Source organism: Lepidochelys olivacea (genome assembly GCF_965140295.1).
Source record: "Lepidochelys olivacea isolate rLepOli2 genome assembly, chromosome: 9".
NCBI lineage: Eukaryota > Metazoa > Chordata > Testudines > Cheloniidae > Lepidochelys > Lepidochelys olivacea.
The window spans coordinates 88007068-88034466 of NC_140419.1; the positions used below are offsets into that span (position 1 = coordinate 88007068).

Sequence of the window (27399 nt, forward strand, 5' to 3'; positions counted from 1 at the left end):
GTTACAAAGCAAAATATAAAAGCAGATGTTTTTTAGTGTAATCAATAGATCCAGGTGTAGGCTGTTTCTTCATTCTGTCACCTAGACTGTTCTACAAAGAACACACTGACTATATAAAACCAAGAGGCCATCTAAGTGCTTCCATTTGCCAGAGGCTAACGTGTGTTTTTTAATTAGGCAATCTTATGCCATTCTTTTTAAGTTAGTAGTGACTGAGTGAAATACAAAAACAAAGTGTATATTTTCAAGGTGCTAAAATGAAATCACTTAAAACATTGCTGAAATAAAAAGAAAGAAGCTATGCTTCTAATAACAGGTGGATCAACTTCTGCTGGTTGTAGCATTCACCATCATGTTTCTACCATCATATAGAACAGAAACCAAAAGTCAGTTGCCTGATACTGTTGGCATTTCTGAGAGACCTCATCAACCACAATGTAAATCTTTCCCTGGGCATAACTTTGGGAAACAAGACATTCTTTCTGTTCATCCTGATTGATGATTTTCAATGGCTCCATTATTATTAAGCTACTGGTAGCATACTTTGTTTCCACTAGTATACAGCTTTTAGATACAAACTACTTTTGACTAAGTACACAGATGAAACTTTCACACAGTCCAGATTCTCTAATTGGAAAAAGGCATGAGACAAATACGAGAGGAAAATATCTATCATGAAGCAGTTGATATTCTTAAAAAGGCCACAAAGAATGTTGATACATGTATTCAGTACTCTAGGGGGAAGATTAAAATAGGAAAGCCGAATGAAAATACTAAGTGTTGTCTTATCCAAGGACTTGCACTGCAAGGCCATCATACTGAACAAACTAAACTGCACTTTTAAGTGGGTAGAGGTAGAGCTTTTTTTAACTGCTTTGTTTGATCCTGATGTTTCGAAGTGGCTGAAAAAGAGTCAAAACAAATTCACAAGTTCAGTTATTCAGAATCAGATACTGGAAATCTTACACTCTCTTACAATCTTAAGCTTTCTGGAAAGTTGCATGCAACTATGTAGACGAAACAACAGACATCAACCCAGAGCAAGTGGTTTAATGGCTGCAGCATGAATGATAACATGACATGAACGTACACGAAGAGTTCATTGGATTGCACAACTACATTGGTGGAGGTAGTCGTACTAATAATAAAGATATATTATTGTGTCTAAATCTGAGGATCAGCAACTGTTGCGGAAAATGCTATGATGGTGCCACTAACATGGCAGGCTTAGTAGCAATTGTAGGAACCAGAGTGAAACAGGTGAGGAAACTATACAAGAGCTAAGTAGTATTATTTATTATGTACTCACAGTTGTGGCATGATTTGCATGAAATGCTCTATATCAGGACATTAAATATGAAGTGTTAAGTGTATCACCAGGGATCTGTATCTTCTCCCCAGCAAATTGCACTTTATGCGGAAGCACTGGCTTCACTTTCTGAAAACTACCTTGGACTGTGTGCAGATTGGGAGGTTGTGAAGAACGCAACAAAAGATCCTGAAACAAAACTTCAAATTGGTTTCATCGCAGCTCTCATAGAAAAGTTTAACTTCCTCGCTGATATTGAATTAGGTCAGAAAGATGGTAGACAGTCCATGCAAAACTCTGCAAGTGTTAAATATTTCAGCAATAGAAGGCCAATCTGTTGTGAAGATGACACTCAGTTCATCTGATTGGATGGTCTTAAGTAAAAGCTATAACTTTATCTGGGAGCACATCCATCAAAAATGTTTAAAGTCAGAGATAGTTGGAATGCCTAAATTTCCAAGGAAGAGAGAAATTGCCAAGGAAATGCAAATAGGGACAGGAGAACCCAGCTATACAAATTCAGCAAAGGAATTTTAAAAGTACACATACTTCAAAGAAATTATCTTAAAATGTCCACTATTCAATATCGATTTGTACAGAAAGGCTACAAAATTATTCAAAATCTTGAAACTCTCATAACATCTACTGTATTTTCCACTGCATGCAGCTGATGAAGTGGGTTTTAGCCCACGAAAGCTTATGCCCAAATAAATCTGTTAGTCTCTAAGGTGCCACAAATACACCTAAATTAAAGTTATTCACTAGAGCTTGCTCAATATTTAAGGAACAATTTAGTCCAAATTTAGAACAAATTTAGCCCTTTTGTCTGTTTGCAAATTGTTCATCAGTGATTATGATTTGTATGAGTCTGGTCATTATCCGTAATTGCCCAGTGTATATATTTTGTGAACATGTGAGTTCTTCTTAGTGAGTATTTAGTCAAGGATTCATTATTCGAGATTGGTGGATGACCAGGTGATATTGTTTCAGGTACAGATTCTTGGATCCAAAGCCAAAATTTACTTTCCACAGATATTTGTGAGAATAAAACTTTTCTTTTCCAATAGGAAACAAAATATGGTGCAAACATACCTAATGAGAAATACTAAGCAGTATTCCAAAAATGTTAGGTAGTATCTCTCCCCACTCTGTGCCCAGGTCTATTATTGAAATACCAGTATGGCTGGGCTGGGTCATTACCTGATAGACGTATAATAATGTAAAATAATCTACATTTTAACAAATTGTCTATATAAAAATGGACATGACAGGTGAAGCCATTATGATCTCTGGAGGTCTCTATTATTGCATGAAGATTGCACTGGCGTCTCATTTTAGAGAGTGAAAAAAATGTCTATGCATATTTCTGGCTGTGACTTAAAGGAAATGTGGACAAAGGCTGTCACGTGGTTATATGCACACACTGTTGTGCCTGAGTATCATAAAAGATTCACTGTTGTTCATCATCTTGTGTAACATACATAGAGTAGTTTAAACTATAAATGTAATTAATTGAGTTAAATAAAGGTGAAGTGGTAACCTTAATTTCTTAATTTCCTGCATATTCAAGTCTAATGAGCCTGAGTAAAGACTACTAAAGTGAGTACTTTAAAATACTAATGTGAGTAAGGGTTCCAGGATTGGGCCCTTTATAGCACTTTAGTATAGTTTTGTTTCCTCTTTATCTGTTAATATTGCTCTGCTTGAACAAAATGATTGCACAAGAGCCATTTTATTGCCTATTTAAAACAACCATTTATGTTGTATATTAGAAAATCAATGTAAAAGTGTCAGTGGTATTCACTAAATATTTTATTTATTTTTCTCCAGAGGATTGTTTAGATCCTATGTGCTCTGGCCGTGGTGTCTGTGTTCAAGGGGAATGCCACTGCTCTGCAGGCTGGGGAGGAGTAAACTGTGAGACATCTCTTCCTGTATGTCAAGACCAATGCTCAGGCCATGGGACTTTCCTTGTGGATACTGGCATCTGTAGCTGTGAGCCTAAGTGGACAGGTTCAGACTGCTCAACAGGTATACTTAAAAAAAAATTTCTTTTTTAAATAAAGACTATGAAATTCTTGTGTTTTCTATTCAGTTTCTGTTAGGAAATACTATACTACAGTACATCAGTGTTAATAAAAAAACAATTAATATGATCCAATATCAGACTTTGTGGGACGTGAACATGGAAATTATTTTGGCAGCTCCTGTTTTCATGTTGTCGTGTTGCAAAGATAAATTAGGTTTTTTTCCTATGACAAGCATCATGATTACATGACTGTATAACAGCTAGGGCACTATGCCTGTGAGGGTCTGAATGCCTTTGCTTTCAAGTTGGCGTTAAGAGTGCTCAGCACCTTTCAGGATCAGGTCTTCAATGTATGGTAATAATCCACCTCAAAGGAGACCACAAAAATATCAACAGTCCTGGGATGAATGGAAGAACATTGCCTACACCCAGTAAATCATGGGCAACAGAAGCCTCTGGCAAAAATAAATTCTAAAAGAAAAATGAATTCCCATCTGCTGTGCTGGGATAAAAACTAACTTCTTCCTTAAAGGACCATCTAGGTTTAATCCCATTCAATTTGTTTAAGTGCAGAGATGATCTCACTATGTACTTTTAAAAGAACTGACTGTGCTCGGAACAAGAAACTATTTAACATTTGATTCCTGTAATAGATCATGTCGTTTCCAAGATGCATGTCTCTGTCATTTTTTTATTTTTTGCTCATAGCTTATGAGGCTCAGTCAATGATTATAGCATTAGCTGTCCCCTCTCTCTCTCTCTCTCTCTCTCTCTCTCTCTCTCACCACAACACAAACTAGATCCGAATGATAGTTTTTTCTGAATACTTTGCAGTACATCTAATGCTCCACGCTTGCAAGGTTCTGAGCATCTCCAGGGAGTTGCTGGAGACCTTTCAATCCCACTGGAGCCAAGCATGCGTAATCGGACCCCCTTTCTTCCTTCCAGATGCACAGATAACATTAATGACAGCTAAATACAGGTACATATGGGAACAGACTTCCTAGTGTTTTCTCTGTAAATGTATCACTAGCTAGAAACCTCACTTCAGCAAGGCAATTAAGCACATGCTTAAGTCACATTGAATTCATTAGTTAAGCCCACGCTTAAGTGTTCTGATGAATTGGGACTATCGTGCCCAAAATGTGGGAACATTTATAAGCAGCAATATACTGAACTGCCAGTAATTCTGAACGGTCAGTGAATGGTTGTTCGAAAGACTTTTCAGCATTCAGTCCATGCCATGGGATTAATAATACATTTCATCTCATTATGAGCCTGTCGGATATGATACTTCCGTTGATAAGAGTTCCGTCTACTGGCTTTCAATAATATGAAAACCCTAATGCTCACATTTTCATTATAAGTGTCTCATTATATGCTGAAAATGTTCCCTAAAGTAATATACTAGTATGTCCATTAATAAAAACAGATAATAAGAGGAGGTGGTTCTGTGACTGCATGTGATTATTGTTGCCAGGAAACTGGTTCCTTGTCAGTGGAGAGAGTGAGGCAGATCCTGAGTCCAGCTGAACTGCACACAGGGCAGGGTGCAAAGGTCATGTAAAGCTCACTAGTGTGTTCCCTGATGCTGAGACTACTGTATGAAGGACAAGTCCCTTGTGTAAGTTTGACCAGCCTGGGTATGCTGAGTTTTCCCTCTATAAAGGTATCACACAAAAGAGTCAGACAAAGAAAAAAACAACCCAAAACAAAACAGTTAAAAGTTCACAATTTAAAAATAATTAGTGCAAAAACTTTTAGCTCCTGCAGCTTAGAGCTGGCCATTATTTCACATTGAGAAAGTAGAGATTTGCCAAGTATTTTGAGGGGAAAATTCACTGTTGTATATAGAAAAGGAGTACTTGTGGCACCTTAGAGACTAACCAATTTATTTGAGCATGAGCTTTCGTGAGCTACAGCTCACTTCATCGGATGCATACCGTGGAAACTGCAGCAGACTTTATATACACACAGAGAATATGAACCAATACCTCCTCCCACCCCACTGTCCTGCTGGTAATAGCTTATCTAAAGTGATCATCAGGTTGGGCCATTTCCAGCACAAATCCAGGTTTTCTCACCCTCCACCCCCCCACACAAATTCACTCTCCTGCTGGTGATAGCTCATCCAAAGTGACAACTCTTTACACAATGTGCATGATAATCAAGTTGGGCCATTTCCTGCACAAATCCAGGTTCTCTCACCCCCTCACCCCCCTCCCAAAAACCACACACACAAACTCACTATCCTGCTGGTAATAGCTCATCCAAAGTGACCACTCTCCCTACAATGTGCATGATAATCAAGGTGGGCCATTTCCAGCACAAATCCAGGTTTTCTCACCCCCACCCCCACCCCCATACACACACAAACTCACTCTCCTGCTGGTAATAGCTCATCCAAACTGACCACTCTCCAAGTTTAAATCCAAGTTAAACCAGAACATCGGGGGGGGGGGGGGGTGTAGGAAAAAACAAGGGGAAATAGGCTACCTTGCATAATGACTTAGCCACTCCCAGTCTCTATTTAAGCCTAAATTAATAGTATCCAATTTGCAAATGAATTCCAATTCAGCAGTTTCTCGCTGGAGTCTGGATTTGAAGTTTTTTTGTTTTAAGATAGCGACCTTCATGTCTGTGATTGCATGACCAGAGAGATTGAAGTGTTCTCTGACTGGTTTATGAATGTTATAATTCTTGACATCTGATTTGTGTCCATTTATTCTTTTACGTAGAGACTGTCCAGTTTGACCAATGTAAATGGCAGAGGGGCATTGCTGGCACATGATGGCATATATCACATTGGTGGATGTGCAGGTGAACGAGCCTCTGATAGTGTGGCTGATGTTATTAGGCCCTGTGATGGTGTCCCCTGAATAGATATGTGGGCACAATTGGCAACGGGCTTTGTTGCAAGGATAAGTTCCTGGGTTAGTGGTTCTGTTGTGTGGTATGTGGTTGTTGGTGAGTATTTGCTTCAGGTTGCGGGGCTGTCTGTAGGCAAGGACTGGCCTGTCTCCCAAGATTTGTGAAAGTGTTGGGTCATCCTTTAGGATAGGTTGTAGATCCTTAATAATCCGTTGGAGGGGTTTTAGTTGGGGGCTGAAGGTGACGGCTAGTGGCGTTCTGTTATTTTCTTTGTTAGGCCTGTCCTGTAGTAAGTAACTTCTGGGAACTCTTCTGGCTCTATCAATCTGTTTCTTTACTTCCGCAGGTGGGTATTGTAGTTGTAAGAAAGCTTGACAGAGATCTTGTAGGTGTTTGTCTCTGTCTGAGGGGTTGGAGCAAATGCGGTTGTATCGCAGAGCTTGGCTGTAGACGATGGATCGTGTGGTGTGGTCAGGATGAAAGCTGCAGGCATGCAGGTAGGAATAGCGGTCAGTAGGTTTCCGGTATAGGGTGGTGTTTATGTGACCATTGTTTATTAGCACTGTAATGTCCAGGAAGTGGATCTCTTGTGTGGACTGGACCAGGCTGAGGTTGGTGGTGGGATGGAAATTGTTGAAATCATGGTGGTATGCATCATCGGTATGCATCCGATGAAGTGAGCTGTAGCTCACGAAAGCTCATGCTCAAATAAATTGGTTAGTCTCTAAGGTGCCACAAGTACTCCTTTTCTTTTTGCGAATACAGACTAACACGGCTGTTAGTCTGAAAACTGTTGTATATATACTGAATTTGTTTCCCATAAAATGTGCAAAAGAATTCTGGTTCGGTATGTGGGCTCACTGTAGCACCTTTGGCACAGAATCTCCAAAATAATTAATGTCTATTGTGTCAATGGGACTTATGGCTTGGGCAACTGGGCACTTAGCAAAGGAATCTGATAGACCCCATTGAATAGTTGTAGGGAAGATACTGCAGGTTTATATGTTGGGGATCCTGATTTTCTTGTTTGTTTCTTGCTTCCAAAACTATTTCAATGCATTTTTGCAAGCTAATCTATTTTTCTTTCTTACTTGCTTCCATTAAACAATAAGGAAAATACCTCTTTCCCTTTCTACCTTCCCCTGACTTGTCAAGAAAGAATACTTGTATGATCACCCACGTGAATCTCTCTTTATAGCTAAGCATTACTGGTCTCTCCTCTTAGATGCATCTCTCTTTATAGCCATTAAACCAGAACCTGGATTGGTGTGACAGCACAATGAACATTAAATTGAAGGGTAGACATTGGCTCACTGGTGGAGACTTTCTTCCTGGGATCAATACTTATTGTGCCTACTGAGATCAAAGCATGATTTTAGTGAGAAAGGAAAACATCAGAAGAGGAAATTAACAGGATCAGAGTAAAAAGAGCCTTTACATGAGGCTAGTGGTTAGAAAAAATCATGAATTTCTTTAGAATGGGTGGGTTGGAAAGGGTAAACCACATACCATTCATCTACATTCAGGAAGCAATGAAAGCCTAGTAAGTCCTTACTAGCAATAAATCAGGCAGCTTCAGACATTTTCATTTTTCCTAGCATCTCTTTGTATTTCAGGTCAGAGAAGCAAGATAATCTCTATCAGTAGTGTGGAAATTATATTTGTAATTTGACTACAAGAATATGGGACCTGCAGTGAGCTGTTTTAGCAATTCCTGTGTTCCATAGCAAATATTAAACATTTGCAAAATGCTGTAAGCAATTACTTTTCAGTTGTCTTACTTTTCTTCTGAATAGAAAATTAAAACCCCTTGTTGTACCATAACTGACACCAGTAGCAAAACTAAATTGCTTCCCTAATATTGGCTCTCCCTGTCCCATCAGAAGTGCGGCTCAGCCACCTCTGCAGCACCCCCTACCAATCTCCTCTGGATCTTGCACAGGTCCATGAGTTTGGGGTCTACCAAGGGAGGGAGCACTAGGGGGACATAGTCAGCCCTCAAGCTCTAAAGAGCTTCTTCAGAAGAGATGATACAGAACCATCCCTCTGGGAACCATGGAGGCAGCCATCAGCAAGGATGAAGGGGATCGGAGGCACAAGTGTGAAGCCCCTGAGACCTCTGCACATCCCTCAGGATCTGCCAAATTTGGAGGCAAGATCTGAGATCTACTGGAATAATTCACAGAGTAATAGATTTTAAGGTCAGGAGGGACCACTGTGATCATGTAGTCTGACCTCCTGCATAACTCAGGCCAAAGAACCTAACTTAGGCTATGTACATGCTACCAGTTACTATGGTGTAACTTACATTGCTCAGGGGTGTGAATAAGCCACTCCCTGAGCAACGTAAGTTACGCCAACCTAAGCCCCCGAGTGGACAGCAGTATGTCAGTGGAAGAATTTCTCCCACCAACATAGCTACTGCTGCATGCGGGGGGGACTGGAGTAATTAGTGGATGGGAGAGCTCTCTCCCATCAGAGTGTCTGCATTAGCAGCCCTACAGCTGCGCCACTGTAAGCTCTGTAGTGTAGCCATAGCCTCAGTAATTTCTGCATCAGGCCTGTAATTTCTGTTTGAGCTTTTAGAAAGTTATCCTGTCTTGACTTAGACTACAAATTATGGATAAACTACCGCATTTGTTGGTAAGTAGCTCCCATCATTAATTATTCTCCCTGTTAAAATGTGCCCCTTATTTCTATTGTGAATTTGTCTAGGCTAAGCCTCCAACCGTTGGATTTCATTATGCTTTTTCCTGATAGATGAAAGATCTCCCTTCCCTGAGCCCTCCTCCATAGGTTTAGGTGGGAGATGATCTGGCCCTAATCATAGGATCATAGAATATCAGAGTTGGAAGGGACCTCTGGAGGTCATCTAGTCCAACCCCCTGCCCAGAGCAGGACCAATCCCCAACTAAATCATCCCAGCCAGGGCTTTGTCAAGCCTGACCTTAAAAACTTCTAAGGAAGGGGATTCCACCACCTACCTAGGTAATGCATTCCAGTGTTTCACCACCCTCCTAGTGAAAAAGTTTTTCCTAATATCCAACCTAAATCTCCCCCACTACAACTTGAGACCATTACTCCTTGTCCTGTCATCTGCTATCACTGAGAATAGTCTAGATCCATCCTCTTTGGATCCACCTTTCAGGTAGTTAAAAGCAGCTATCAAATCCCCCCTCATTCTTTTCTTCCGTAGACTAAACAATCCTAGTTCCCGCAGCCTCTCCTCATCATGTGTTCCAGACTCCGAATCATTTTTGTTGTCCTTCACTGGACTCTCTCCAATTTCTCCACATCCTTCTTGTAGTGTGGGGCCCAAAACTGGACACAGTTCTCCAGATGAGGCCTCACCAATGTCGAAAAGAGGGGAACGATCACGTCCCTCAATCTGCTGGCAGTGCCCCTACTTATACACCCCAAAATGCCATTGGCCTTCTTGGCAACAAGGGCACACTGGTGACTCATATCCAGCTTCTCGTCCATTGTCACCCCTAAGTCCTTCTCTGCAGAACTGCTGCCTAGCCATTCGGTCCCTAGTCTGTAGCGGTGCCTGGGATTCTTCCGTCCTAAGTGCAGGACTCTGCACTTGTCCTTGCTGAACCTCAACAGATTTCTTTTGGCCCAAACCTCCAATTTGTCTAGGTCCCTCTGTATCCTATCTCTACCCTCCAGCGTATCTACCTCCTCCCAGTTTAGTGTCATCCGCAAACTTGCTGAGTGTGCAATCCACACCATCCTCCAGATCATTAATGAAGATATTGAACAAAACCGGCCCCAGGACCGACCCTTGGGGCACTCCGCTACATACCGGCTGCCAACTAGACATGGAGCTATTGATCACTACCTGTTGAGCCCGACAATCTAGCCAACTTTCTACCCACCTTGTAGTGCATCCATCCAGCTCATACTTCTTTCACTTGCTGACAAGAATACTGTGGGAGACCGTGTCAAAAGCTTTGCTAAAGTCAAGGAATAACACGTCCACTGCTTTCCACAGAACCAGTTATCACATCATAGAAGGCAATTAGATTAGTCAGGCATGACTTTCCCTTGGTGAATCCATGCTGACTGTTCCTGATCACCTTCCTCTCGTCTAAGTGCTTCAGAATTGATTCCTTGAGGACATGCTCCATGATTTTTCCGGGGACTGAGGGGATGCTGACTGGCCTGTAGTTCCCAGGATCCTCCTTCTTCCCTTTTTTAAAGATTGGCACTACATTAGCCTTTTTCCAGTCTTCCGGGACTTCCCCCGATCACCATGAGTTTTCAAAGATAATGGCCAATGGCTCTGCAATCACATCCGCCAGTTTCTTTAGCACTCTTGGATGCAACGCATCTGGCCCCATGGACTTGTGCACGTCCAGCTTTTCTAAATAGTCCCGAACCACTTCTTTCCTCACAGAGGGCTGGCCACCTCCTCCCCATGCTGTGCTGCCCAGTGCAGTAGCCTGGGAGCTGACCTTGTTCGTGAAGACAGAGGCAAAAAAAGCATTGAGTACATTAGCTTTTTCCACATCCTCTGTCACTAGGTTGCCTCCCTCATTCATAAGGGGCCCACACTTTCCTTGGCTTTCTTCTTGTTGCCAACATACCTGAAGAAACCCTTCTTGTTACTCTTAACATCTCTTGCTAGCTGCAACTCCAGGTGTGATTTAGCCTTCCTGATTTCATTCCTACATGCCCGAGCAATATTTTTATATTCATCCCTGGTCATTTGTCCAATCTTCCACTTCTTGTAAGCCTCTTTTTTGTGTTTAAGATCTGCAAGGATTTCACTGTTAAGCCAAGCTGGTCGCCTGCCATATTTACTATTCTTTCTACACATCGGGATGGTTTGTCCCTGTAATCACAATAAGGATTCTTTAAAATACAGCCAGCTCTCCTGGACTCCTTTCCCCCTCATGTTATTCTCCCAGGGGATCCTGCCCATCAGTTCCCGGAGGGAGTCAAAGTCTGCTTTTCTGAAGTCCAGGGTCCGTATTCTGCTGCTTTCCTTTCTTCCTTGTGTCAGGATCCTGAACTCGACCATCTCATGGTCACTGCCTCCCAGGTTCCCATCCACTTTTGCTTCCCCTACTAATTCTTCTCGGTTTGTGAGCCGTAGGTCAAGAAGAGCTCCGCCCCTAGTTGGTTCCTCCAGCAGTTTCACCAGGAAATTGTCCCCTACATTTTCCAAAAACTTCCTGGATTGTCTGTGCACCGCTGTATTGCTCTCCCAGCAGATATTGAAGTCGCCCATGAGAACCAGGGCGTGCGATCCAGTAGCTTCTGCGAGTTGCCGGAAGAAAGCCTCGTCCACCTCATCCCCCTGGTCCGATGTTCTATAGCAGACTCCCACCACTACATCACCTTTGTTGCTCACGCTTCTAAACTTAATCCAGAGACTCTCAGGTTTTTCTGCAGTTTCATACTTGAGCTCTGAGCAGTCATACTGCTCCCTTACATATAGTGCAACTCCCCCACCTTTTCTGGCCTCTTTGTCCTTCCTGAACAGTTTATACCCATCCATGACAGTACTCCAGTCATGTGAGTTATCCCACCAAGTCTCTGTTATTCCAATCACATCATAATTCCCTGACTTTGCCAGGACCTCCAGTTCTCCCTGCTTGTTTCCCAGGCTTTGTGCATTTGTATATAGGCACTTGAGATAACCCGCTGATCGCCCCTCATTCTCAGTATGAGGCAGGAGCCCTCCCCTCTCACACGCTCCTGCTCGTGCTTCCTCCCGGTATCCCGCTTCCCCACCTACCTCAGGGCTTTGGTCTCCTATCCCACCAAGTCTCTGTTATTCCAATCACATCATAATTCCCTGACTTTGCCCGGACCTCCAGTTCTCCCTGCTTGTTTCCCAGGCTTTGTGCATTTGTATATAGGCACTTGAGATAACCCGCTGATCGCCCCTCATTCTCAGTATGAGGCAGGAGCCCTCCCCTCTCACACGCTCCTGCTCGTGCTTCCTCCCGGTATCCCGCTTCCCCACCTATCTCAGGGCTTTGGTCTCCTTCCCCCGGTGAACCTAGTTTAAAGCCCTCCTCACTAGGTTAGCCAGCCTGCTCGCGAAGATGCTCTTCCCTCTCTTCGTTAGGTGGAGCCCGTCTCTGCCTAGTACGTCTCCTTCTTGGAACACCATCCCATGGTCAAAGAATCCAAAGCCTTCTCTCCGACACCACCTGTGTAGCCATTCATTGACTTCCACGATTCGATGATCCCTACCCCGGCCTTTTCCTTTCACGGGGAGGATGGACGAGAACACCACTTGCACCTCATACTCCTTTATCCTCCTTCCCAGAGCCACGTAGTCTGCAGTGATCCGCTCAAGGTCATTCTTGGCAGTATCATTGACGCCCACGTGGAAAAGCAGGAAGAGGTAGCAGTCCGAGGGCTTGAGGAGTCTCGGCAGATTCTCCATCACATCGCAAATCTTAGCCCCTGGCAAGCAGCAGCCTTCTCTGTTTTCCCGGTCAGGGCGGCAGATAGATGACTCAGTCCCCCTGAGGAGAGAGTCCCCGACAACCACCACCCGCCTCCTTCTCTTGGGAGTGGTGGTCGTGGAACACCCAACCTTAGGACAGTGCATCTCATGCCTTTCAACTGGCAGAGTCTCCTTCTTCTCCCTTCCCCCAGAGGTATCATCTGGGCCACTCCCCACAATGGTACCTGTGGAGAGAACATGAAAACGGTTACTTACCTCTATCTGCATTGCTGGTACATGGACATTCCCCCTTCTTCTTCTGGAGGTCACATGTTGCCAAATTTCTTCACCATCCTCCTGTCCCCACTGCGCAGCCTGCTCTGAATCTTGAGAACCTTGTGCCCATAGAAGCATATCCTGACGTCTGTCCAGGAAATCTTCAGATTCTCTTATGCAACACAGGGTCAATACCTGTTGCTCCAGACCTTGAACCTTCTCTTCCAATATGGAGACCAGCTTGCACTTTGTACACACAAAGTCGCTTCTGTCCTATGGAAGAAAGACAAACATGGCACATCCAGTGCAGGTCACAACAGCTGAACACTCCCCATTCATATTACCTTCCTACTACGAGCTTCCTCGGGAGATGCAGTAATTACTCAGAGAAGCCGTCAGGGTGCAAGCCTCAGGGGGCTCACCCCAGGCGAACTCCCAGGCAAACTCCTGCTGTTCACTGCTCTGCTGTTCCCCGCTGCTCAGCTGGTTCCCTGCCGCTCAGCTGGTTCGCGGAGCACCAGCTTTTTAAACAGCTTTTTTTAAACCTGTATGCTAGCATTTGAAAGCTTTCCAATTATTTTCCAAATCAAGGATATATATTTATATAGAGCCAGTGGTATGTGTTAGGATGGAAAGTGCTTTCAATCACAGTACTGAAAGTCAGACTTTACCGCTAACGGTACATTTACTTATCTCTAGCTGAAATGCCGTAAAGGCAGAATCCATCTTTACTAAAAGTTTGAGTGTGGTAATACTTTAAAAGTTTCTGCTGGTTTGAGAGAGAGTGGAGAGTACCACTTGAGTCAGTAGTTTCTCTCAAAATGGAAGAAACTTGTTAAGTGCTGCCAGTGGAATTTTATAAAAACAAAACCATCAAACCAAATGTACTCCCACACATACTCAAACTCCACCCCCACCCTGCAGAACTGGGATATATTTTTGGTAGACCTTTTTCCATCATCGCTGAAAATAACTGTAAAAAGTTGTTCTTTCTCTAATCAACCTGATTCTCCTGATTGATTTATATAGCAATGCCACAAACCAGTGTTTACAGGAACAGAATCCCTTCCAGTTATTCTTGTTTGGCCAGACCTTTTGAAAGCATAACTATCGTAAAAGTGCTATGGTTATATATAGCTATTACTTCATCCAAAAAACTACTCTGAGAGGACTGAAATTGTAAGCTTCAAATTCAAAAGTCAAGAAAAGACAAAATAAGGATTGCACGTACGACCTTAACCTCTGTCACCTTCGGGGTGTTCTTTACAACATAGTCTTTGTTATTTCTCACTTAATTTTGTTCTACATTTGTTTGGTCCAGTCATGTAGATAGTTACTCTGAGGTGTATGATTGCTCCCTGGTGGCAGTCACACTGAAGACAGTGTCCTTTTGTCTTCAGCGGGACAATGTTCAGGAGTAAGGTGACTCCTGGAAGTAAATGTTTGCTGAAATAAGCCAATGGATATAACCAACACTGAACTCTGGCATGACTGAATGAATAGAGTGAGAAGAGGAGGCTGGTAATAAAGAGGGAAATGTATATTTATACAGTAATGATGGGAGAGCAAATGCAAAGAAGTACATAAGCGTTGAAAGAGTATTTGGTCAATTACATGTTTTTAAAGTTTACTGCGGGAAGGATTTGTTTCTACTAGCTGGGGTAAGGGATCTTCAAATCAAAGGGGATGGGGCCATTGCCCTAGGCCCCTTTACCAGATCTTGGTGCAGAGTTCATTGCTCCTGAACTCCGCTTGGGGAGGCATTCTATACAAGATCTCCCAGAGCTCTCCTTGAGGCATTGTGATTCCATCCTGATACCTCTTTGGGCAAGTGGCTAAATGTCTCTAATTCAACTACTAATTTTCAGAAAGCTTTTTCTGAATCTCCTCCTTTGATTCTTTGTCCCACATTCCCTATGAGGGACTCTACTTTCCATAATGTTAAAGGATTGGGAAGTTTCAGGGTAACACTGGTTTAAAATGAGCAACCGTAGAAATGGTAGAGAAACTTGCATTTGTTTTGGTTCAGTACACTGGGGTGAGCTTTTTAATGGTACATGCTATATACAATGATTCTGTATTACAGTGCAGGTGCTTACAGCTAATTTGAGATCAAACAGTGCATTGGTATGTGTTTCCAAGCTCATTTTACTGTCTGGGGAGCATTGAGTTAGTCCATGAAAAAATGGGGTGTTTTTACATTTTACTCATATAAAATTGTTATGTTGAACCTTTGCTCACTGTGGGTCCAGAAAATCCTGATACATACCGGGGCAATATATGTACCAGAAGGATGTATTCATCTAAATGGAATACGTTCTTGACATGGCGGCCCAACATCGTCTGCTCCCAACCCAGGTCTCAGTCATGAAGATCCTTGACTACTTAATTGCACTTAATACAGGCCAGCCTGTCATTCAGCTCTGTTAAAGTCCAGCTTATGGTGATCTCAGCTTGTCATCTGCCTTTACAGTTGTGCTTGGTCTTTTCTCAGCCCACATTATCGAATTTCTCACAGTATTATTACCATCTTACCCACCTGTCAGAGAATCTACTCCTGCATGGGACCTTAATTTAGTCCTCCAGAGGTTTATGCAGCATCTGTTCAAACCTCTTTCAGAATGCTTCCTGCATTTTCTCACTGTATAGATAGTCTTACTAGTGACTGTCACTTAAGCCAGGAAGGTGAGTGATCATCAGTATTAATGGTTGAACCCCTGTGTGACATTTCATAGGGACAAGTTGGTGCAATAACCTCACTCAAAGTTCATTGCTAAAGTGTCTCAGATTTTCATTTAAACTGGTTGGTCAATCTGCCTGTCTACTTTCTGGAGCCACACTTAGCACTAGCATGTAGCCAGGATTTTTCTTTATTATATTGGAATGGCTAACCCATTCAGACTATTGCCACACCTATTTCTAGCCATAACCTGGTGTTTTAAAGGTCAAGCCATCTCTTCACAAAGAATATTCAAATGGATAACAAAATGTATCTCACTATATTAACAGCTGGCTGGCATATCCTTCCCACTGAACATCCGCACCCACCCACCGCAGCACAAGCAACTTCCACAATCTGCTTTAGGAAAGTGCCAGTATCAGAAATCAGTAAGGTGTCAACATGGTGTAACCAAGTGATCTTTGTCAAACACTATGCGTTGGAGTTAGCTGCTACATCAGATGCCAAGTGTGAGAGAGCAGTACTTCAATCACTGTTTGACTGATGCAGTTGAAACTCCTCATTCCCATCATCCCAAGACAATACTCCTTGCTAGTCGCCTACAGTTGGACCCACACTGACACATGCTCGAAGAAGAAAGAATGATTACTTACCGCCTAGTACTGTGATTCCTCAAGAACCACATGTTGTTAGTCAGTGTGGATTCCACAGCCTGCTCTCAATCCCCACTTTTCAAATCTTCAGCAACCGGGGGCTTTAAAGAATTGCAAAGGAAATGGGATTGGGTCATGGTCACTCCACCTTTTATGCCCTCACACAGGAGCACGAGGAAGCACAGGCGTACATGTGGACATAGCAGACACTGTTATTTAAAAAAAAATCAGTCTTGCACACATGAGATGTATGAGCACCTACAGTGTATCTGCACTGATCACAGTATCTCGAAGAGCCACAGTTATTGTAGGGTAAGTAACTGTTCCTTTCCGCATCCTAATGACCTTATCCAATGGTCATAAAAAGAGCTAATATTTTTTCTCATCAGTCTTGTAAGCTAATTTTTTGAAAAACAGATAATTCTTTATAATTAAAGCCCTGTAATATTACTCAGAATATAAATTTGAGTGTTTTATGTTCATAATTCTCTCCACACGATGAGTTTTTATTCCTTTGTTCTTTCATTTTTGTCCCTGGGTTTTCTCTTTGTTCATTGGTCCTTTGGCAACCTCAAGAGTGGAAACCTCTGAAGAAGTCAGAGATACAGGCTTTACCTTCCTTGTAGTCATAATTTACTTATCCATCTGACAGGTGATGATATGCACCAGAGACATCCATTTCCCATTTAATTTTCTCCTTATCCTAAGGGATGTGAACATAAAGCAGAAAAGTGATATTCTCTTTATGGTCAAACTCATTATAAACTGGTTTTTGTGAAAAACTCCTTTCCTGAAAAGGGTCATTCTTGGCCCTTTCAACAGCTCAGCAGCTGTACACCATATTGAATCCTTATCCAGTTGTGAATATGTGTTAAAATCCATTGTGTTCAGCTCCCCACCATATGGCTCACCTGACCTGTGTGGCATAAAGGTGTTGAACTGCACATTTGACAAAATAATAATAATAACAGTAGTAATAATAATAAATAATTAATAATTAATAACAACTAGCTCTTATATAGCACATCTGCAGAGTAAGACACTGATTCTAGTCCTATTACTGGATTATTTTTAATGCCACCAGCAAACTCCACAATAACTGACTTTTTTCTCTTTCATTATTTTAACTACAGTTTTAGGTCTGCATGTACAGAGTTTGAGCCAAAGTTCTTTGAAGTCAATTGGAATCTTTCTGTTGCGTGCTTTGGGACCAGATGCTTATACCCAGATAGAGGCAGTTCTTCACATCACTCAGCAGTGACCCTTCTGGCTGAATGAAGTAGCAGCATCAACAGTCTAGGAAGAAAAAAACCGAGTACTTGTGGCACCTTAGAGACTAACAAATTTATTAACAAAGCTTATGCCCAAAAGCTTATGCCCAAATAAATTTGTTAGTCTCTAAGGTGCCACAAGTACTCCTCAGGTTTTTTGCTGATACAGACTAACATGGCTACCACTCTGAAGTCTAGGAAGAGATACTCATCTAGTTCTGTGTCTGGGGGAATGTAGATGTAACATGGGATCTTGAGACTAAGGGCCTGTAACATAGGACCTTGAGACTAGGGGATAGAAAATGAGGACATGGGAAGAAAATGGAAGATAGAATACATTTTGTGCATTCACAAATGCCCAGTTCCATATTTATTCCTCTAGATCACACTCATGAGTGAAAACAGGCCAGATACTTCAATACACCTGGTGTAATTCCACTGAATCCATTGGAGTTACTCCAGATTTACACCATTGGATATGGCCCAGTATGATTGGTAAGATGATAATGACTGTTCTTTTTATGAGTGCATATGTCCCAAAGTGATTATGAGTAGATGTTATATATTTAGCATATCTATTTTGGTTCAGCTCTGCACCAGCAAAATTAGTGACAGTTTCACAAAGGGTAAAAATAGATTGACACCATTTCTTCTCTATCTTTTGAAACACAGAACATCTTTAAAACTGAAGTTCTTTGAAAAAATACAAAATGTTGTAAATTGTAATGCAAAGTAGAATAATTTAAAAATAATTAGAAATACACATTTTTAAAGTAAGTGCTTCAAAGGAAAATGAGTGAAGGCATAATACAGCATATTAATATAGCTCAAGACATCTCAAATTGATTTCAAAATTAAACAGCAAAAATTGCAACTTGAAAAAAATTACTTAGGTAAAACCATTACAGAGCAATCAAAAAACTCTTCAAATTTAGGAAATTGCAAATTATGGGTGTCAGTCATTCTGATTTGCCAAGGACAAGGGTATTCACTCAAAACAACACTCAGTAGTGAAAATACCCTTGAAACATCTTTCAGTACATGAGGTAAACTGTCACATATTTTCTATAGCCTTTCTCTTTTGCTCTTTTTCATTCGCATTTTTATAATATTTTCTATTTTTAGCAAATCTAAGGATCTTTTTAATTATGTTATGATCATTGCTCATTGCTTTGTTCTGTAGGGAAGATTGGCATTCTTAATTTTGTCTAACTGTCCTCTTTAATTTGTGGGGAGCTGGTCTATTACTACACTGCAAATTAAAAGGATGATTGAAGTTTCCCCTGTTGTGCATGGTTTGACATTGTAGAAGAGCTCTTTTTACCCCTGTATATTTCATTGAAAAGTGCAAACTATGTGACCAGCTTGATCTGTATTTCCTGTAGAATTGTAAGAGTTTGCAAGAAGCCATCTTGTGAATGAGATTCCTTTTAAAATAATTAGTAGCAGTAAAATAATGGAATGCTTAATTCAATCACTGGAGAATATAAAATGTGAGAAATTAGGGCAGCAAGAAACACTGTAATAAATAATAATAATAATAATAATAGTAATAATTAATAATCCACTAGATGCTGAAACCAGACCAGGAGGAATCAAAAAGACCGATGCAGTCATTTATTAGTAAGGAGAGGTCAGGGGTGTGAAAGAGGCAATGAAGCAAACTGTGAGACAGTTTTACATGCCAACCCATGCTTGATCCCTGGTAGTACTTGAAAGAATGCCAAAAAATATTGCCTCTTCTCCTCCCTTTTTCCTCTGAATCTTAAGCTTTCCCTCTGTTCACCCAGTCCTCTGTCAACCATAATTGAAAATATCTACCTTTCCAAAACAACTAATAATTTTGATGTGCTTGGTAGTGGCACTTTGTCTGCTTCTATAGCCCTTACCCCTAGATGGTGCTAGATCTAATATAAAAGAAATCAAGGACAATATTGAAGCATCTGACAGGATTTTGTTTGGAGATGATAAAGTCTTTTCCCTTTCTCTCACATACAGTAAACAGAGAGGCCAAGCAATGAATGTATATGGAGTCTGAGCTCTGCAGTAATAGTGACCTCTCTAGAGCAGGTGAGGCGTCTGGCAGGGAACTGTGGAAAAGCTTGGATTGCCACTGACCATGCCATGATACATAAGTAGATGGAGAGAGGGCTTGGGTCTCCAGGGGTGTCACTCTGGTGCCTTTTCCCAACATTGAAATACTTCACAAAATGAAAAGAAAAACAATCTCCGAAGAGCCTAGATGGCTGAGGGAATTAGTAATGAGATACAAAACCTTTCACCTCTCAGTTCACAGGACCAATTCCAACTCAACTTTGAAGGATGAAAGCCCTTACTCTCAGACTGCTGCTGAGTATATGTGAGGTGAGATGTTGGATTCAGTTTATTATGTATTAGCCTTGGTATCTGTTTTACAGTTACCAGTAATTTCCATCCTTATTGGCAGGCCAAGCTGACAGGACCAAGAGTGAATGGCCATGGAGGCTCAATTAACTTCTTGTCACCTGGAGAATGGTCTTTCCAGAGCATGGAGGAGGTCTGTTAGCAGGACAGTGCAGGGAAGCAGCATTGCCACTTCATATTATTCTGTACCTGTTCTAGTTGTGATCCTGTCCGTGGCAGGCCTGATAAGGGCACTGTAATGCACAGCACAGGCTAGATATGATAAGGGCACTGTATACTTACAGTTCAGTGTGAATTAATAGGTGGCCCTCTGACCCCTGGCATTTGGACAGGCCTGGTGGTGGTTCACCCTCATATCCTGAGCAGCTCAGGAAGCATTCATGGAAGCAGCTGTGAATCATGCTATGGCAGCATTATCAAGAAAATAGACTCAGGCCTAAAGTTATAACCCCCAACACTCAGAATGTCCAGTTGTCAGTTATTAAAATGTCCTGACTTGCTTTTCATCATGACCTCAACAGAGTGCAAAGTAATATCTCAGCACAAAATGACTTATTGTAACTACTCTTCCCCTGCCGCCCCCCCCACCCCCCCTCCCAAGCCAGGCCCTCCGAATTCACACAGGGCCTAAGCATTTAAGCAAAAACCTATGAGTTTGGAGGGGCTTGTTCACTTAGTTTAGATCTCTGGCAGGAGCTTGCTGTTTCAGTAGTGTCCAGACAATGCAGCATTCTTTTCAATCGGGCCTTCCTAGTCATTGTCATTTTAAGCCTCATCTGACCTCGACAACAACCACACACTTCGTCCTGGCGGAAAATGTCCTTCATAAAAGCTAGTGACCAGGGGTGAAAGTAAGTTAGAGGACTTACCGGTATGCCGGAGTCCTGAGCAGGGGGCATGGCCTCAACCGGAAGAGGTGTGACCTCAACAGGAAGAGGCAGGGCCTTAAAACACCGGGCCCTTTAAATCTTGATTTAAAGGGCAAGGGCTCCAGCTACCAGCCACAGAGGCGGCTGGGAGCCCCGGGGCTCAGGGGCGATTTAAAGGGCCAGGGCTCCAGCTACCAGCCACAGAGGCGGCTGGGAGCCCCGGGGCTCAGGGGCGATTTAAAGGGCCCAGGGCTCCAGCTGCCGCTACTGCAGCGGAGCCCCGGGCCCTTTAAATCACTGAAGAGCCCTGGGGGCTCCCGGCTGCCACCGCTACCCCGGGGCTCTGGGCTCTGGCAGAGCTTTAAAGGGCCTGGGGCTCTGCTGTGGTAGCAGCTGCCGGAGCCCCAAGCCCTTTAAATCCCCGCCTGAGCCCTTCTGCCCAAGCCCTGGGGTAGCAGTGACCTGGCTCCATCGGAGATTTAAAGGGCCCTGCGGCTCCAGCCACCGCTACCGCGCCGGCCCTTTAAATGCCCGCCGGAGCCCCACCGCCACTACCCCAGAGCTCGGGCAGCAGGGCTCAGGCGGGAATTTAAAGGGCTTGGGGCTCCAGCCGCTGCTAGCGCCCCGACCCTTTAAATCCCCTCTGGAGCCCTGCCGCCATTACTCCAGGGCTTCGGCAGCGGGGCTCAGGCAGGGAGTTAAAGGGCCCCGGGAGGGTAGTGGGGGCTGGAGATCTGGGGCCCTTTAAATCCCCGCCAGAGCCCCGCCACTGCCGCTACCCCAGGGCTCGGGCAGCAGGGCTCAGGCTGGGATTCAAAGGGCCCTGGGGGGGTAGCAGCGGCTGCAGTTCCAGGGCCCTTTAAATTCCCACCAGAGCCCCTCCATCCCTACCCCAGGGCTCGGGCAGCAGGGCTGAGGTGGGGATTTAAAGGGCCTTGGGGCAGTAGCAGCGGCTGGAGCTCCGGGGCCCTTTAAATCCCTCCAGAGCCTCACCACCGCTACCCCAGGGCTTTCAATTGCCCTCTCGGAAAGCCGGTCCTGGTACGGCGCACCAGCTTACTTTCACCTCTGCTAGTGACACAAAATGGTGTCCCTTGCATTCAAAGGATTTTTTCTCCTAGTCAGAATCCAATAAAGGGAATTTTTGTTTTATGACAAAAAGCATTAAAATTTGTTAGGCTAAGGAAGTACAAGCACATTTTATTGAAACGTTTACTTTACAATTCAGTGCAAGTTGATTGTTTATAAGAGGCAAGTTTATAGTTCAATCAGCATGCTTAAATTTTGTATTTCCTTTGGAAATTAGTTTCTAAACCATGCTGTGCACTTGAAGGCATAAAGTCCCTTTTGTGCTATGTTTTAATTTTCCTTAACACATTGTGGTATCAAAGTTATGATATTCTCCTTTAGGATCTGCTGACTAAAATTGTGTTGCACAAATCCCTCTAGAATAGTACTTTAAAAAATATTTTATTGTAGTGGCATGATAAATTTAAAAAGCTATCATGATAATATAGGCTACCCGGGGAAATATTCCACAAAGGTTAATTTTTCGCTGAAAATAGAAAACTACTGTCTATCAGAAGGTTAAATGATGAAAGCTTCATACACGTTTCTCCTGCATATTGCTTTATCTGGTTTGTTGATTACTTATATAATCCCAGGGGTGACCATACAAACAGTCGAATTCTTGGGTCTAGTCCACAATAAAGATTTTTGCTTTAAAATGTAGACCTAGTAATTCTTTTAAAAATGCAAAACAAAATAAGTGAACTATTACAGTAATTGAAAATACATTTTACTGGAGATGGAGCAAAGACTCCATGTACATTATCCCATTGTGCAACATACATTCATGCAGTCCAGAGGTGGGCAAACTAAGGCCCGCGGGACACATCCGGCCCACGGGACCATCCTGCCCGGCCCTTGAGCTCCTGGCTGGGGAGGCTAGTCCCCTGCCCCTCCCCTGCTGTCCTCCCTCCCCCATAGCTATGCCGCCCCGAGTTCCTGCCGCTCCGAGCAGCATGGTAAGGGGGCGGGGGTGGCAGCGGCGCACGTGCGCAGCGGTGAAAAGATTGGGTAGAGGGTCCCAGGGGGCAGTCAGGGGACAGGGTGCGGTTGGATGGGACAGAGGTTCTGGGGCGGTCAGGGGGCAGGGAACAGGGGTGGGATGGATAGGGGGTGGGGCAGTCAGGGAGCAGGGGGGGTTGGATTGGGGGTGGGATCCCGAGGCAGGCGGTTGGGGGCGGGGGGTCCTGGGAGGGGGTGGTCAGGGGACAAGGAGCAGGGGGGTGTTGGATGGGTTGAGGGTTCTGAGGGGGGCAGTCAGGGGGTGGGAAGTGGGAGGGGGCAGATGGGGGTGCGGGCGGGCGCCAGGCTGTTTGGGGGGCAAAGCCTTCCCTACCCGGTCCTCCATACAGTTGCGCAACCCCAATGTGGTCCTCGGTCCAAAAAGTTTGCCCATCCCTGCCCTAGTCCCATGGCTTTGGAAGTCTTGGCTATTTAAATGAACAGATCATCATGGTATAAAGCAGAAGTTCCCACACTGTGATCCAAGGACTGCATTCTGATGGTCTGCAGAAAGCTGTCAGTCCACCCAGTGCTTGGCTCATCCTTGTTTCCAGCTATTTCTACAGGAACTCAGCCTCTTGATTGCAGCAGCTACTGCTGAGGGGAGAGACAAGCTGCCTTTAGGTATCATGTGGTTGGTCAGCATGTCCAGGAGAGAAAGAAATTCAACAAAACAATGCCTGCAGAGAAGAGTATCAGGAAGCAGGGGGGCTGAGAAGAATGGAGTGGGTGGCAGAGAAGCACGTGCAAGGGAGAACGGAAACAGAGGAACTAAACGGAACACACGGTTTCAAAATCTGCAAACTACATCTCTTACAGACAACAGTTAAATACTTTCCTAAAGTTATTTGTTCCATGTAAACAATTGTTCTAGCAGCTAAAGGAATGTGTGATTGCAAAAGGGATGGTGACATGCGACAGTCACTGCGGTTCTTGCTATGAGAAGTACAAAACCTATGAAGCATGTGCTGTGAATGGGTGGTGTTATCAGAAGAATGGTACAGAGTTGTGGGCTCGAAGAGAAGGGTGCAAGTTTTTTAATCAGGTGGGAGACTGATGGAGCGTTGTACCCAGTCATAAGCTTTGGCTGTTTCAAAAGTGTGTTCACATATACTTTATGTCTTTGCTGAGATACAAATAATACATTTCAGGAGATCATAGGGTTGCTAGCTTGTTAAAGCAAAGTTAGTTCTTCCCTAAAAAATGACTCTAACGTAGCAATGTGGATACCCTGGACATCGTCCCTTTGTTTCCGTATTAAATTAGCTCCATTTTCAAGTAAAACAAGAGACTTTTTTTTTTAAACTGCCAGCCCAGATTTCTCAACTTAAGCTCTGAAAGTCACAGTGGGTATGTCTACACTGCACATTAAGCCCAGGTCTCTGGGACCCAGGCTTGTGGACTCTGTTTCCAAGCCTGTGCTTGAGTGTCCGCTCTACATTGTAAACCTGGGTTTACAATTCCTGAACCCATCTCACAGTGTGTTAATACGTCTGTGCGGCACTACACAGACCTTCTGGCATGAATCTGCAGCATCAGTTGCATCCTTGCTGTAAAATGACAGGGCTTTCACCTGAGTCATGGCAAGATTTGGGCTCTGACAAACCCCGCACCAGAATCCTAGAGCCGATGTCCTGAGTACTGATTTGTTGGGTTTTTCTTGAGCCAGAGTCCAGGCTTAGAGTGCAGTGTAGATATACCCACTGTGTCCTTTACTTCTCAGCATCATCTCCCATCCAAACTTAGCCATCAGTTGCACATATGCAGGTCTGGAGCTGCCTTTGGGTTTGCACAGTTGCATTTGAATTTAAGTTACTAAATAATTATCTCGATTATGTATGATAAGGAATAGTGCCCTCCCTCTCAGCAATGTTGGCTTTGCAGGGGTAGCAGAAGTAAACAGCAGTAGAAATGTATTTTTGTTTCTACAGTCAGATAAATCTCTGAAGGTTGCACGCAGAGAGCACATCCACTGGGTCAATTAAATGTTTACATAGTCATTTTTCTTAGTAAGCCATATTCTAAGGTGAATTGAGTGAATTGCAGTTGTTATCTACTATATATAAACAGCACTTTAAAATCGTGTTTCTTCTTAATTTAATATTAAGGGTAGAACTGATTAAATAATTCATTGGGAATCATGTAGTCTCTGAATTTAGCCTTTTTCAATAATAATAATAATAATAATTGTCCTATTCTCAAATTATCCATAAACCATTTTGTGCTTAACTGCGGAAAATTCCTGATCCAGTCACACAGGCTTCTGTTCCCAGAAATGGCAGTTCTCAGGCTTTAAAGAAGCAGTTAAGCCCATCTCTGTCAGCTTTACCAAACTTACCTAATGAATGAGCTCTTTGCCTATTTTATTTTTTTCTAATGGTCAACTTCCAAGGCTTCCTTGGACACATTTCTCACTAACTTTACTGTCTATAATGTCTTTCACTGATTCTCATTTGCATTTCATGATACAGCACTGACTCAGTGGTTTCACTTCTTTCCCCAACTCTCATGTCTACCTGGCTTCTGGCTTCAATCTTGCATCTGTGGGCCTCACACCTGAGGAACCCTGTATTGCATTTTCCTTCTACCAGTGAATTTCTCCATGCAGCCTTGTCTTTGTGTTTCTGTAACAGTTCTTCTATCCCACTCATTACTGGCTCAAAATTCACTTTTTTGCACTGCTTCCTCTCTAGTACTCTGATTGAATGAGCCATACATAGAAAATAATATGCACTGAAAGAAATTCCCTCCTGTTGTTCCCAGATTATTGAGAAGCAGTTTACAGAGCTTGTTAGCCAGAGCATGAATCTCTAGTGACCACTCTGAAGCTGCTCTGCTTACAGCGTGTAAGGCTGAAACAAAGTAATTGAGATAACTATGAAAAAGGACAGTATTTGACACAGAAACCTCACATACATTTACTTGAGAAGCCCAATATAAAACAGTCTGGACAGAGCACAATGGGGTTTCCCCCCTCACCCCATGTCAGTGTAATCTTCCTTGCTATTAGATTACACTTCTGTTCATTTATTTTAAAACATTTCCCACAAGTCTTATCTGACCTGTCAACCTGTATCATCTCTCGATCTAAAAAAGAAGAGACAAATTCTGTTGGTAAAATCCCTTGTGAGTCAGACACAGCATAATTGTATTTCTGTTTTACACCAATATCATAGCTTAGTAAACAAAGCTATGCCCACTGGTGAATGCGTTAATCCTTCTCAGTAGTATCAATTTCCAGAGCTTTGGTTCCATGAAATGAAATATCTATTGGTATGTTTACCATTGCCAGTCCAGATTCATAAAGTTGCATTGATTAGATTTTTGAACTGTGAAAAATCAATACAGGTTGGGTTTTTTTATACAAATTGGATTTGGATCAGGAAGAAAATATTCCACAGATGAGAAATAAAACTGGACAGAAAAATGTGATTGAAAACATCAAATGGTGGGGGGTATTGTATCAGTCTCTGCTGACTTCTTTGTCTGTCCAGTGATTATTTTCTTACACAAATTGATTGTCAAGAAAATTAAGGCTCCAAGTTTGTGAAAGATATTTTCCAAATTAGTCTAGCATTATGAGTAACTGTATTAAAATTTTAAAAATCCACTTACATGCAGATATTTTATAAAGTGAGCAGACTATATCCTATAATACCCTACACTAGCCACTGAGATTGTTGACGGCAGCATTGCTACTGGAAATCATAAAATCTTTTTTTTGAGTACTTAATGCATCAGAAATGTATCCATTGAGATGGGGCAGGATTATTTCCAGAAAGCAATTAATAGTTACTCCAGTAATGGGGAGACATTATTATGAGTAACGCATAAAAAGATACAGCAACTTAGTTCCAATGTTATTTTTATTTTATGTGGTTTGGGCTGTGGGACTATGATGGGGTAGTCTGCCTCCTTTCAGGATAGTGGTGCCTAGTGGTCAGCCCAACCCCATCATGTGGAGTGGCCCATTAAGCTTGTGAAAGGTCTGATACGGATATAGATGCACACACACATACGGATCTAGAAGATATTGATAAAGAGGAAGTGTTCCAGATATAAGTAGTGCTTGGGAGGAAATCTCATCCCTGTGTCTTTAAGGGCCTGGGGCCAGGAGCATTGCAGAGAAGGTGAAGTAATGCTCCCCTCTTACCCAACAAATTGGGAATAAACAGGGGATTGGGGTCAGCATAAATGCTGCTCCCTCCCTTATAGCAGGGCAGACACCAGCAGGAGAACACTGGTCTGCTGAACCCTCTGAGGTCTAAAGGGGAAAGAAGCCAGCTGAGGCAGAAGTGGGCTAAAATCTTGCAGCTGGCTAATTTAAAACTAGGATTGGTAGAATTAGGTTTTTTTTAATATAATTTTGATGGATAATATTGATGTTTACTTTTCAGCATGTTTTTATTTGTATCAATAGAAATTTTCACAGTTGTGGGAAATTTATGAGGGGCTCAGACAATGGGAGGCAGACAATAGCTTATGCTCTAATAAATTGGTTAGTCTCTAAGGTGCCACAAGTCCTCCTTTTCTTTTTGCGAATACAGACTAACACG

At 42.8% G+C, this 27399-nt stretch overlaps 1 protein-coding gene across 1 annotated transcript in view; it reads left to right on the top strand.

Moving 5' to 3' along the window:
* The window catches only part of TENM1 (teneurin transmembrane protein 1), a 535025-nt gene that overhangs the window by 350860 nt on the left and 156766 nt on the right, over positions 1-27399 (top strand). Inside the window, exon 14 of the mRNA XM_084638540.1 lies at positions 3140-3340. Within this exon, the coding sequence (XP_084494666.1) occupies positions 3140-3340 (201 nt within the window). The remainder of the gene's footprint in view (positions 1-3139; positions 3341-27399) is intronic.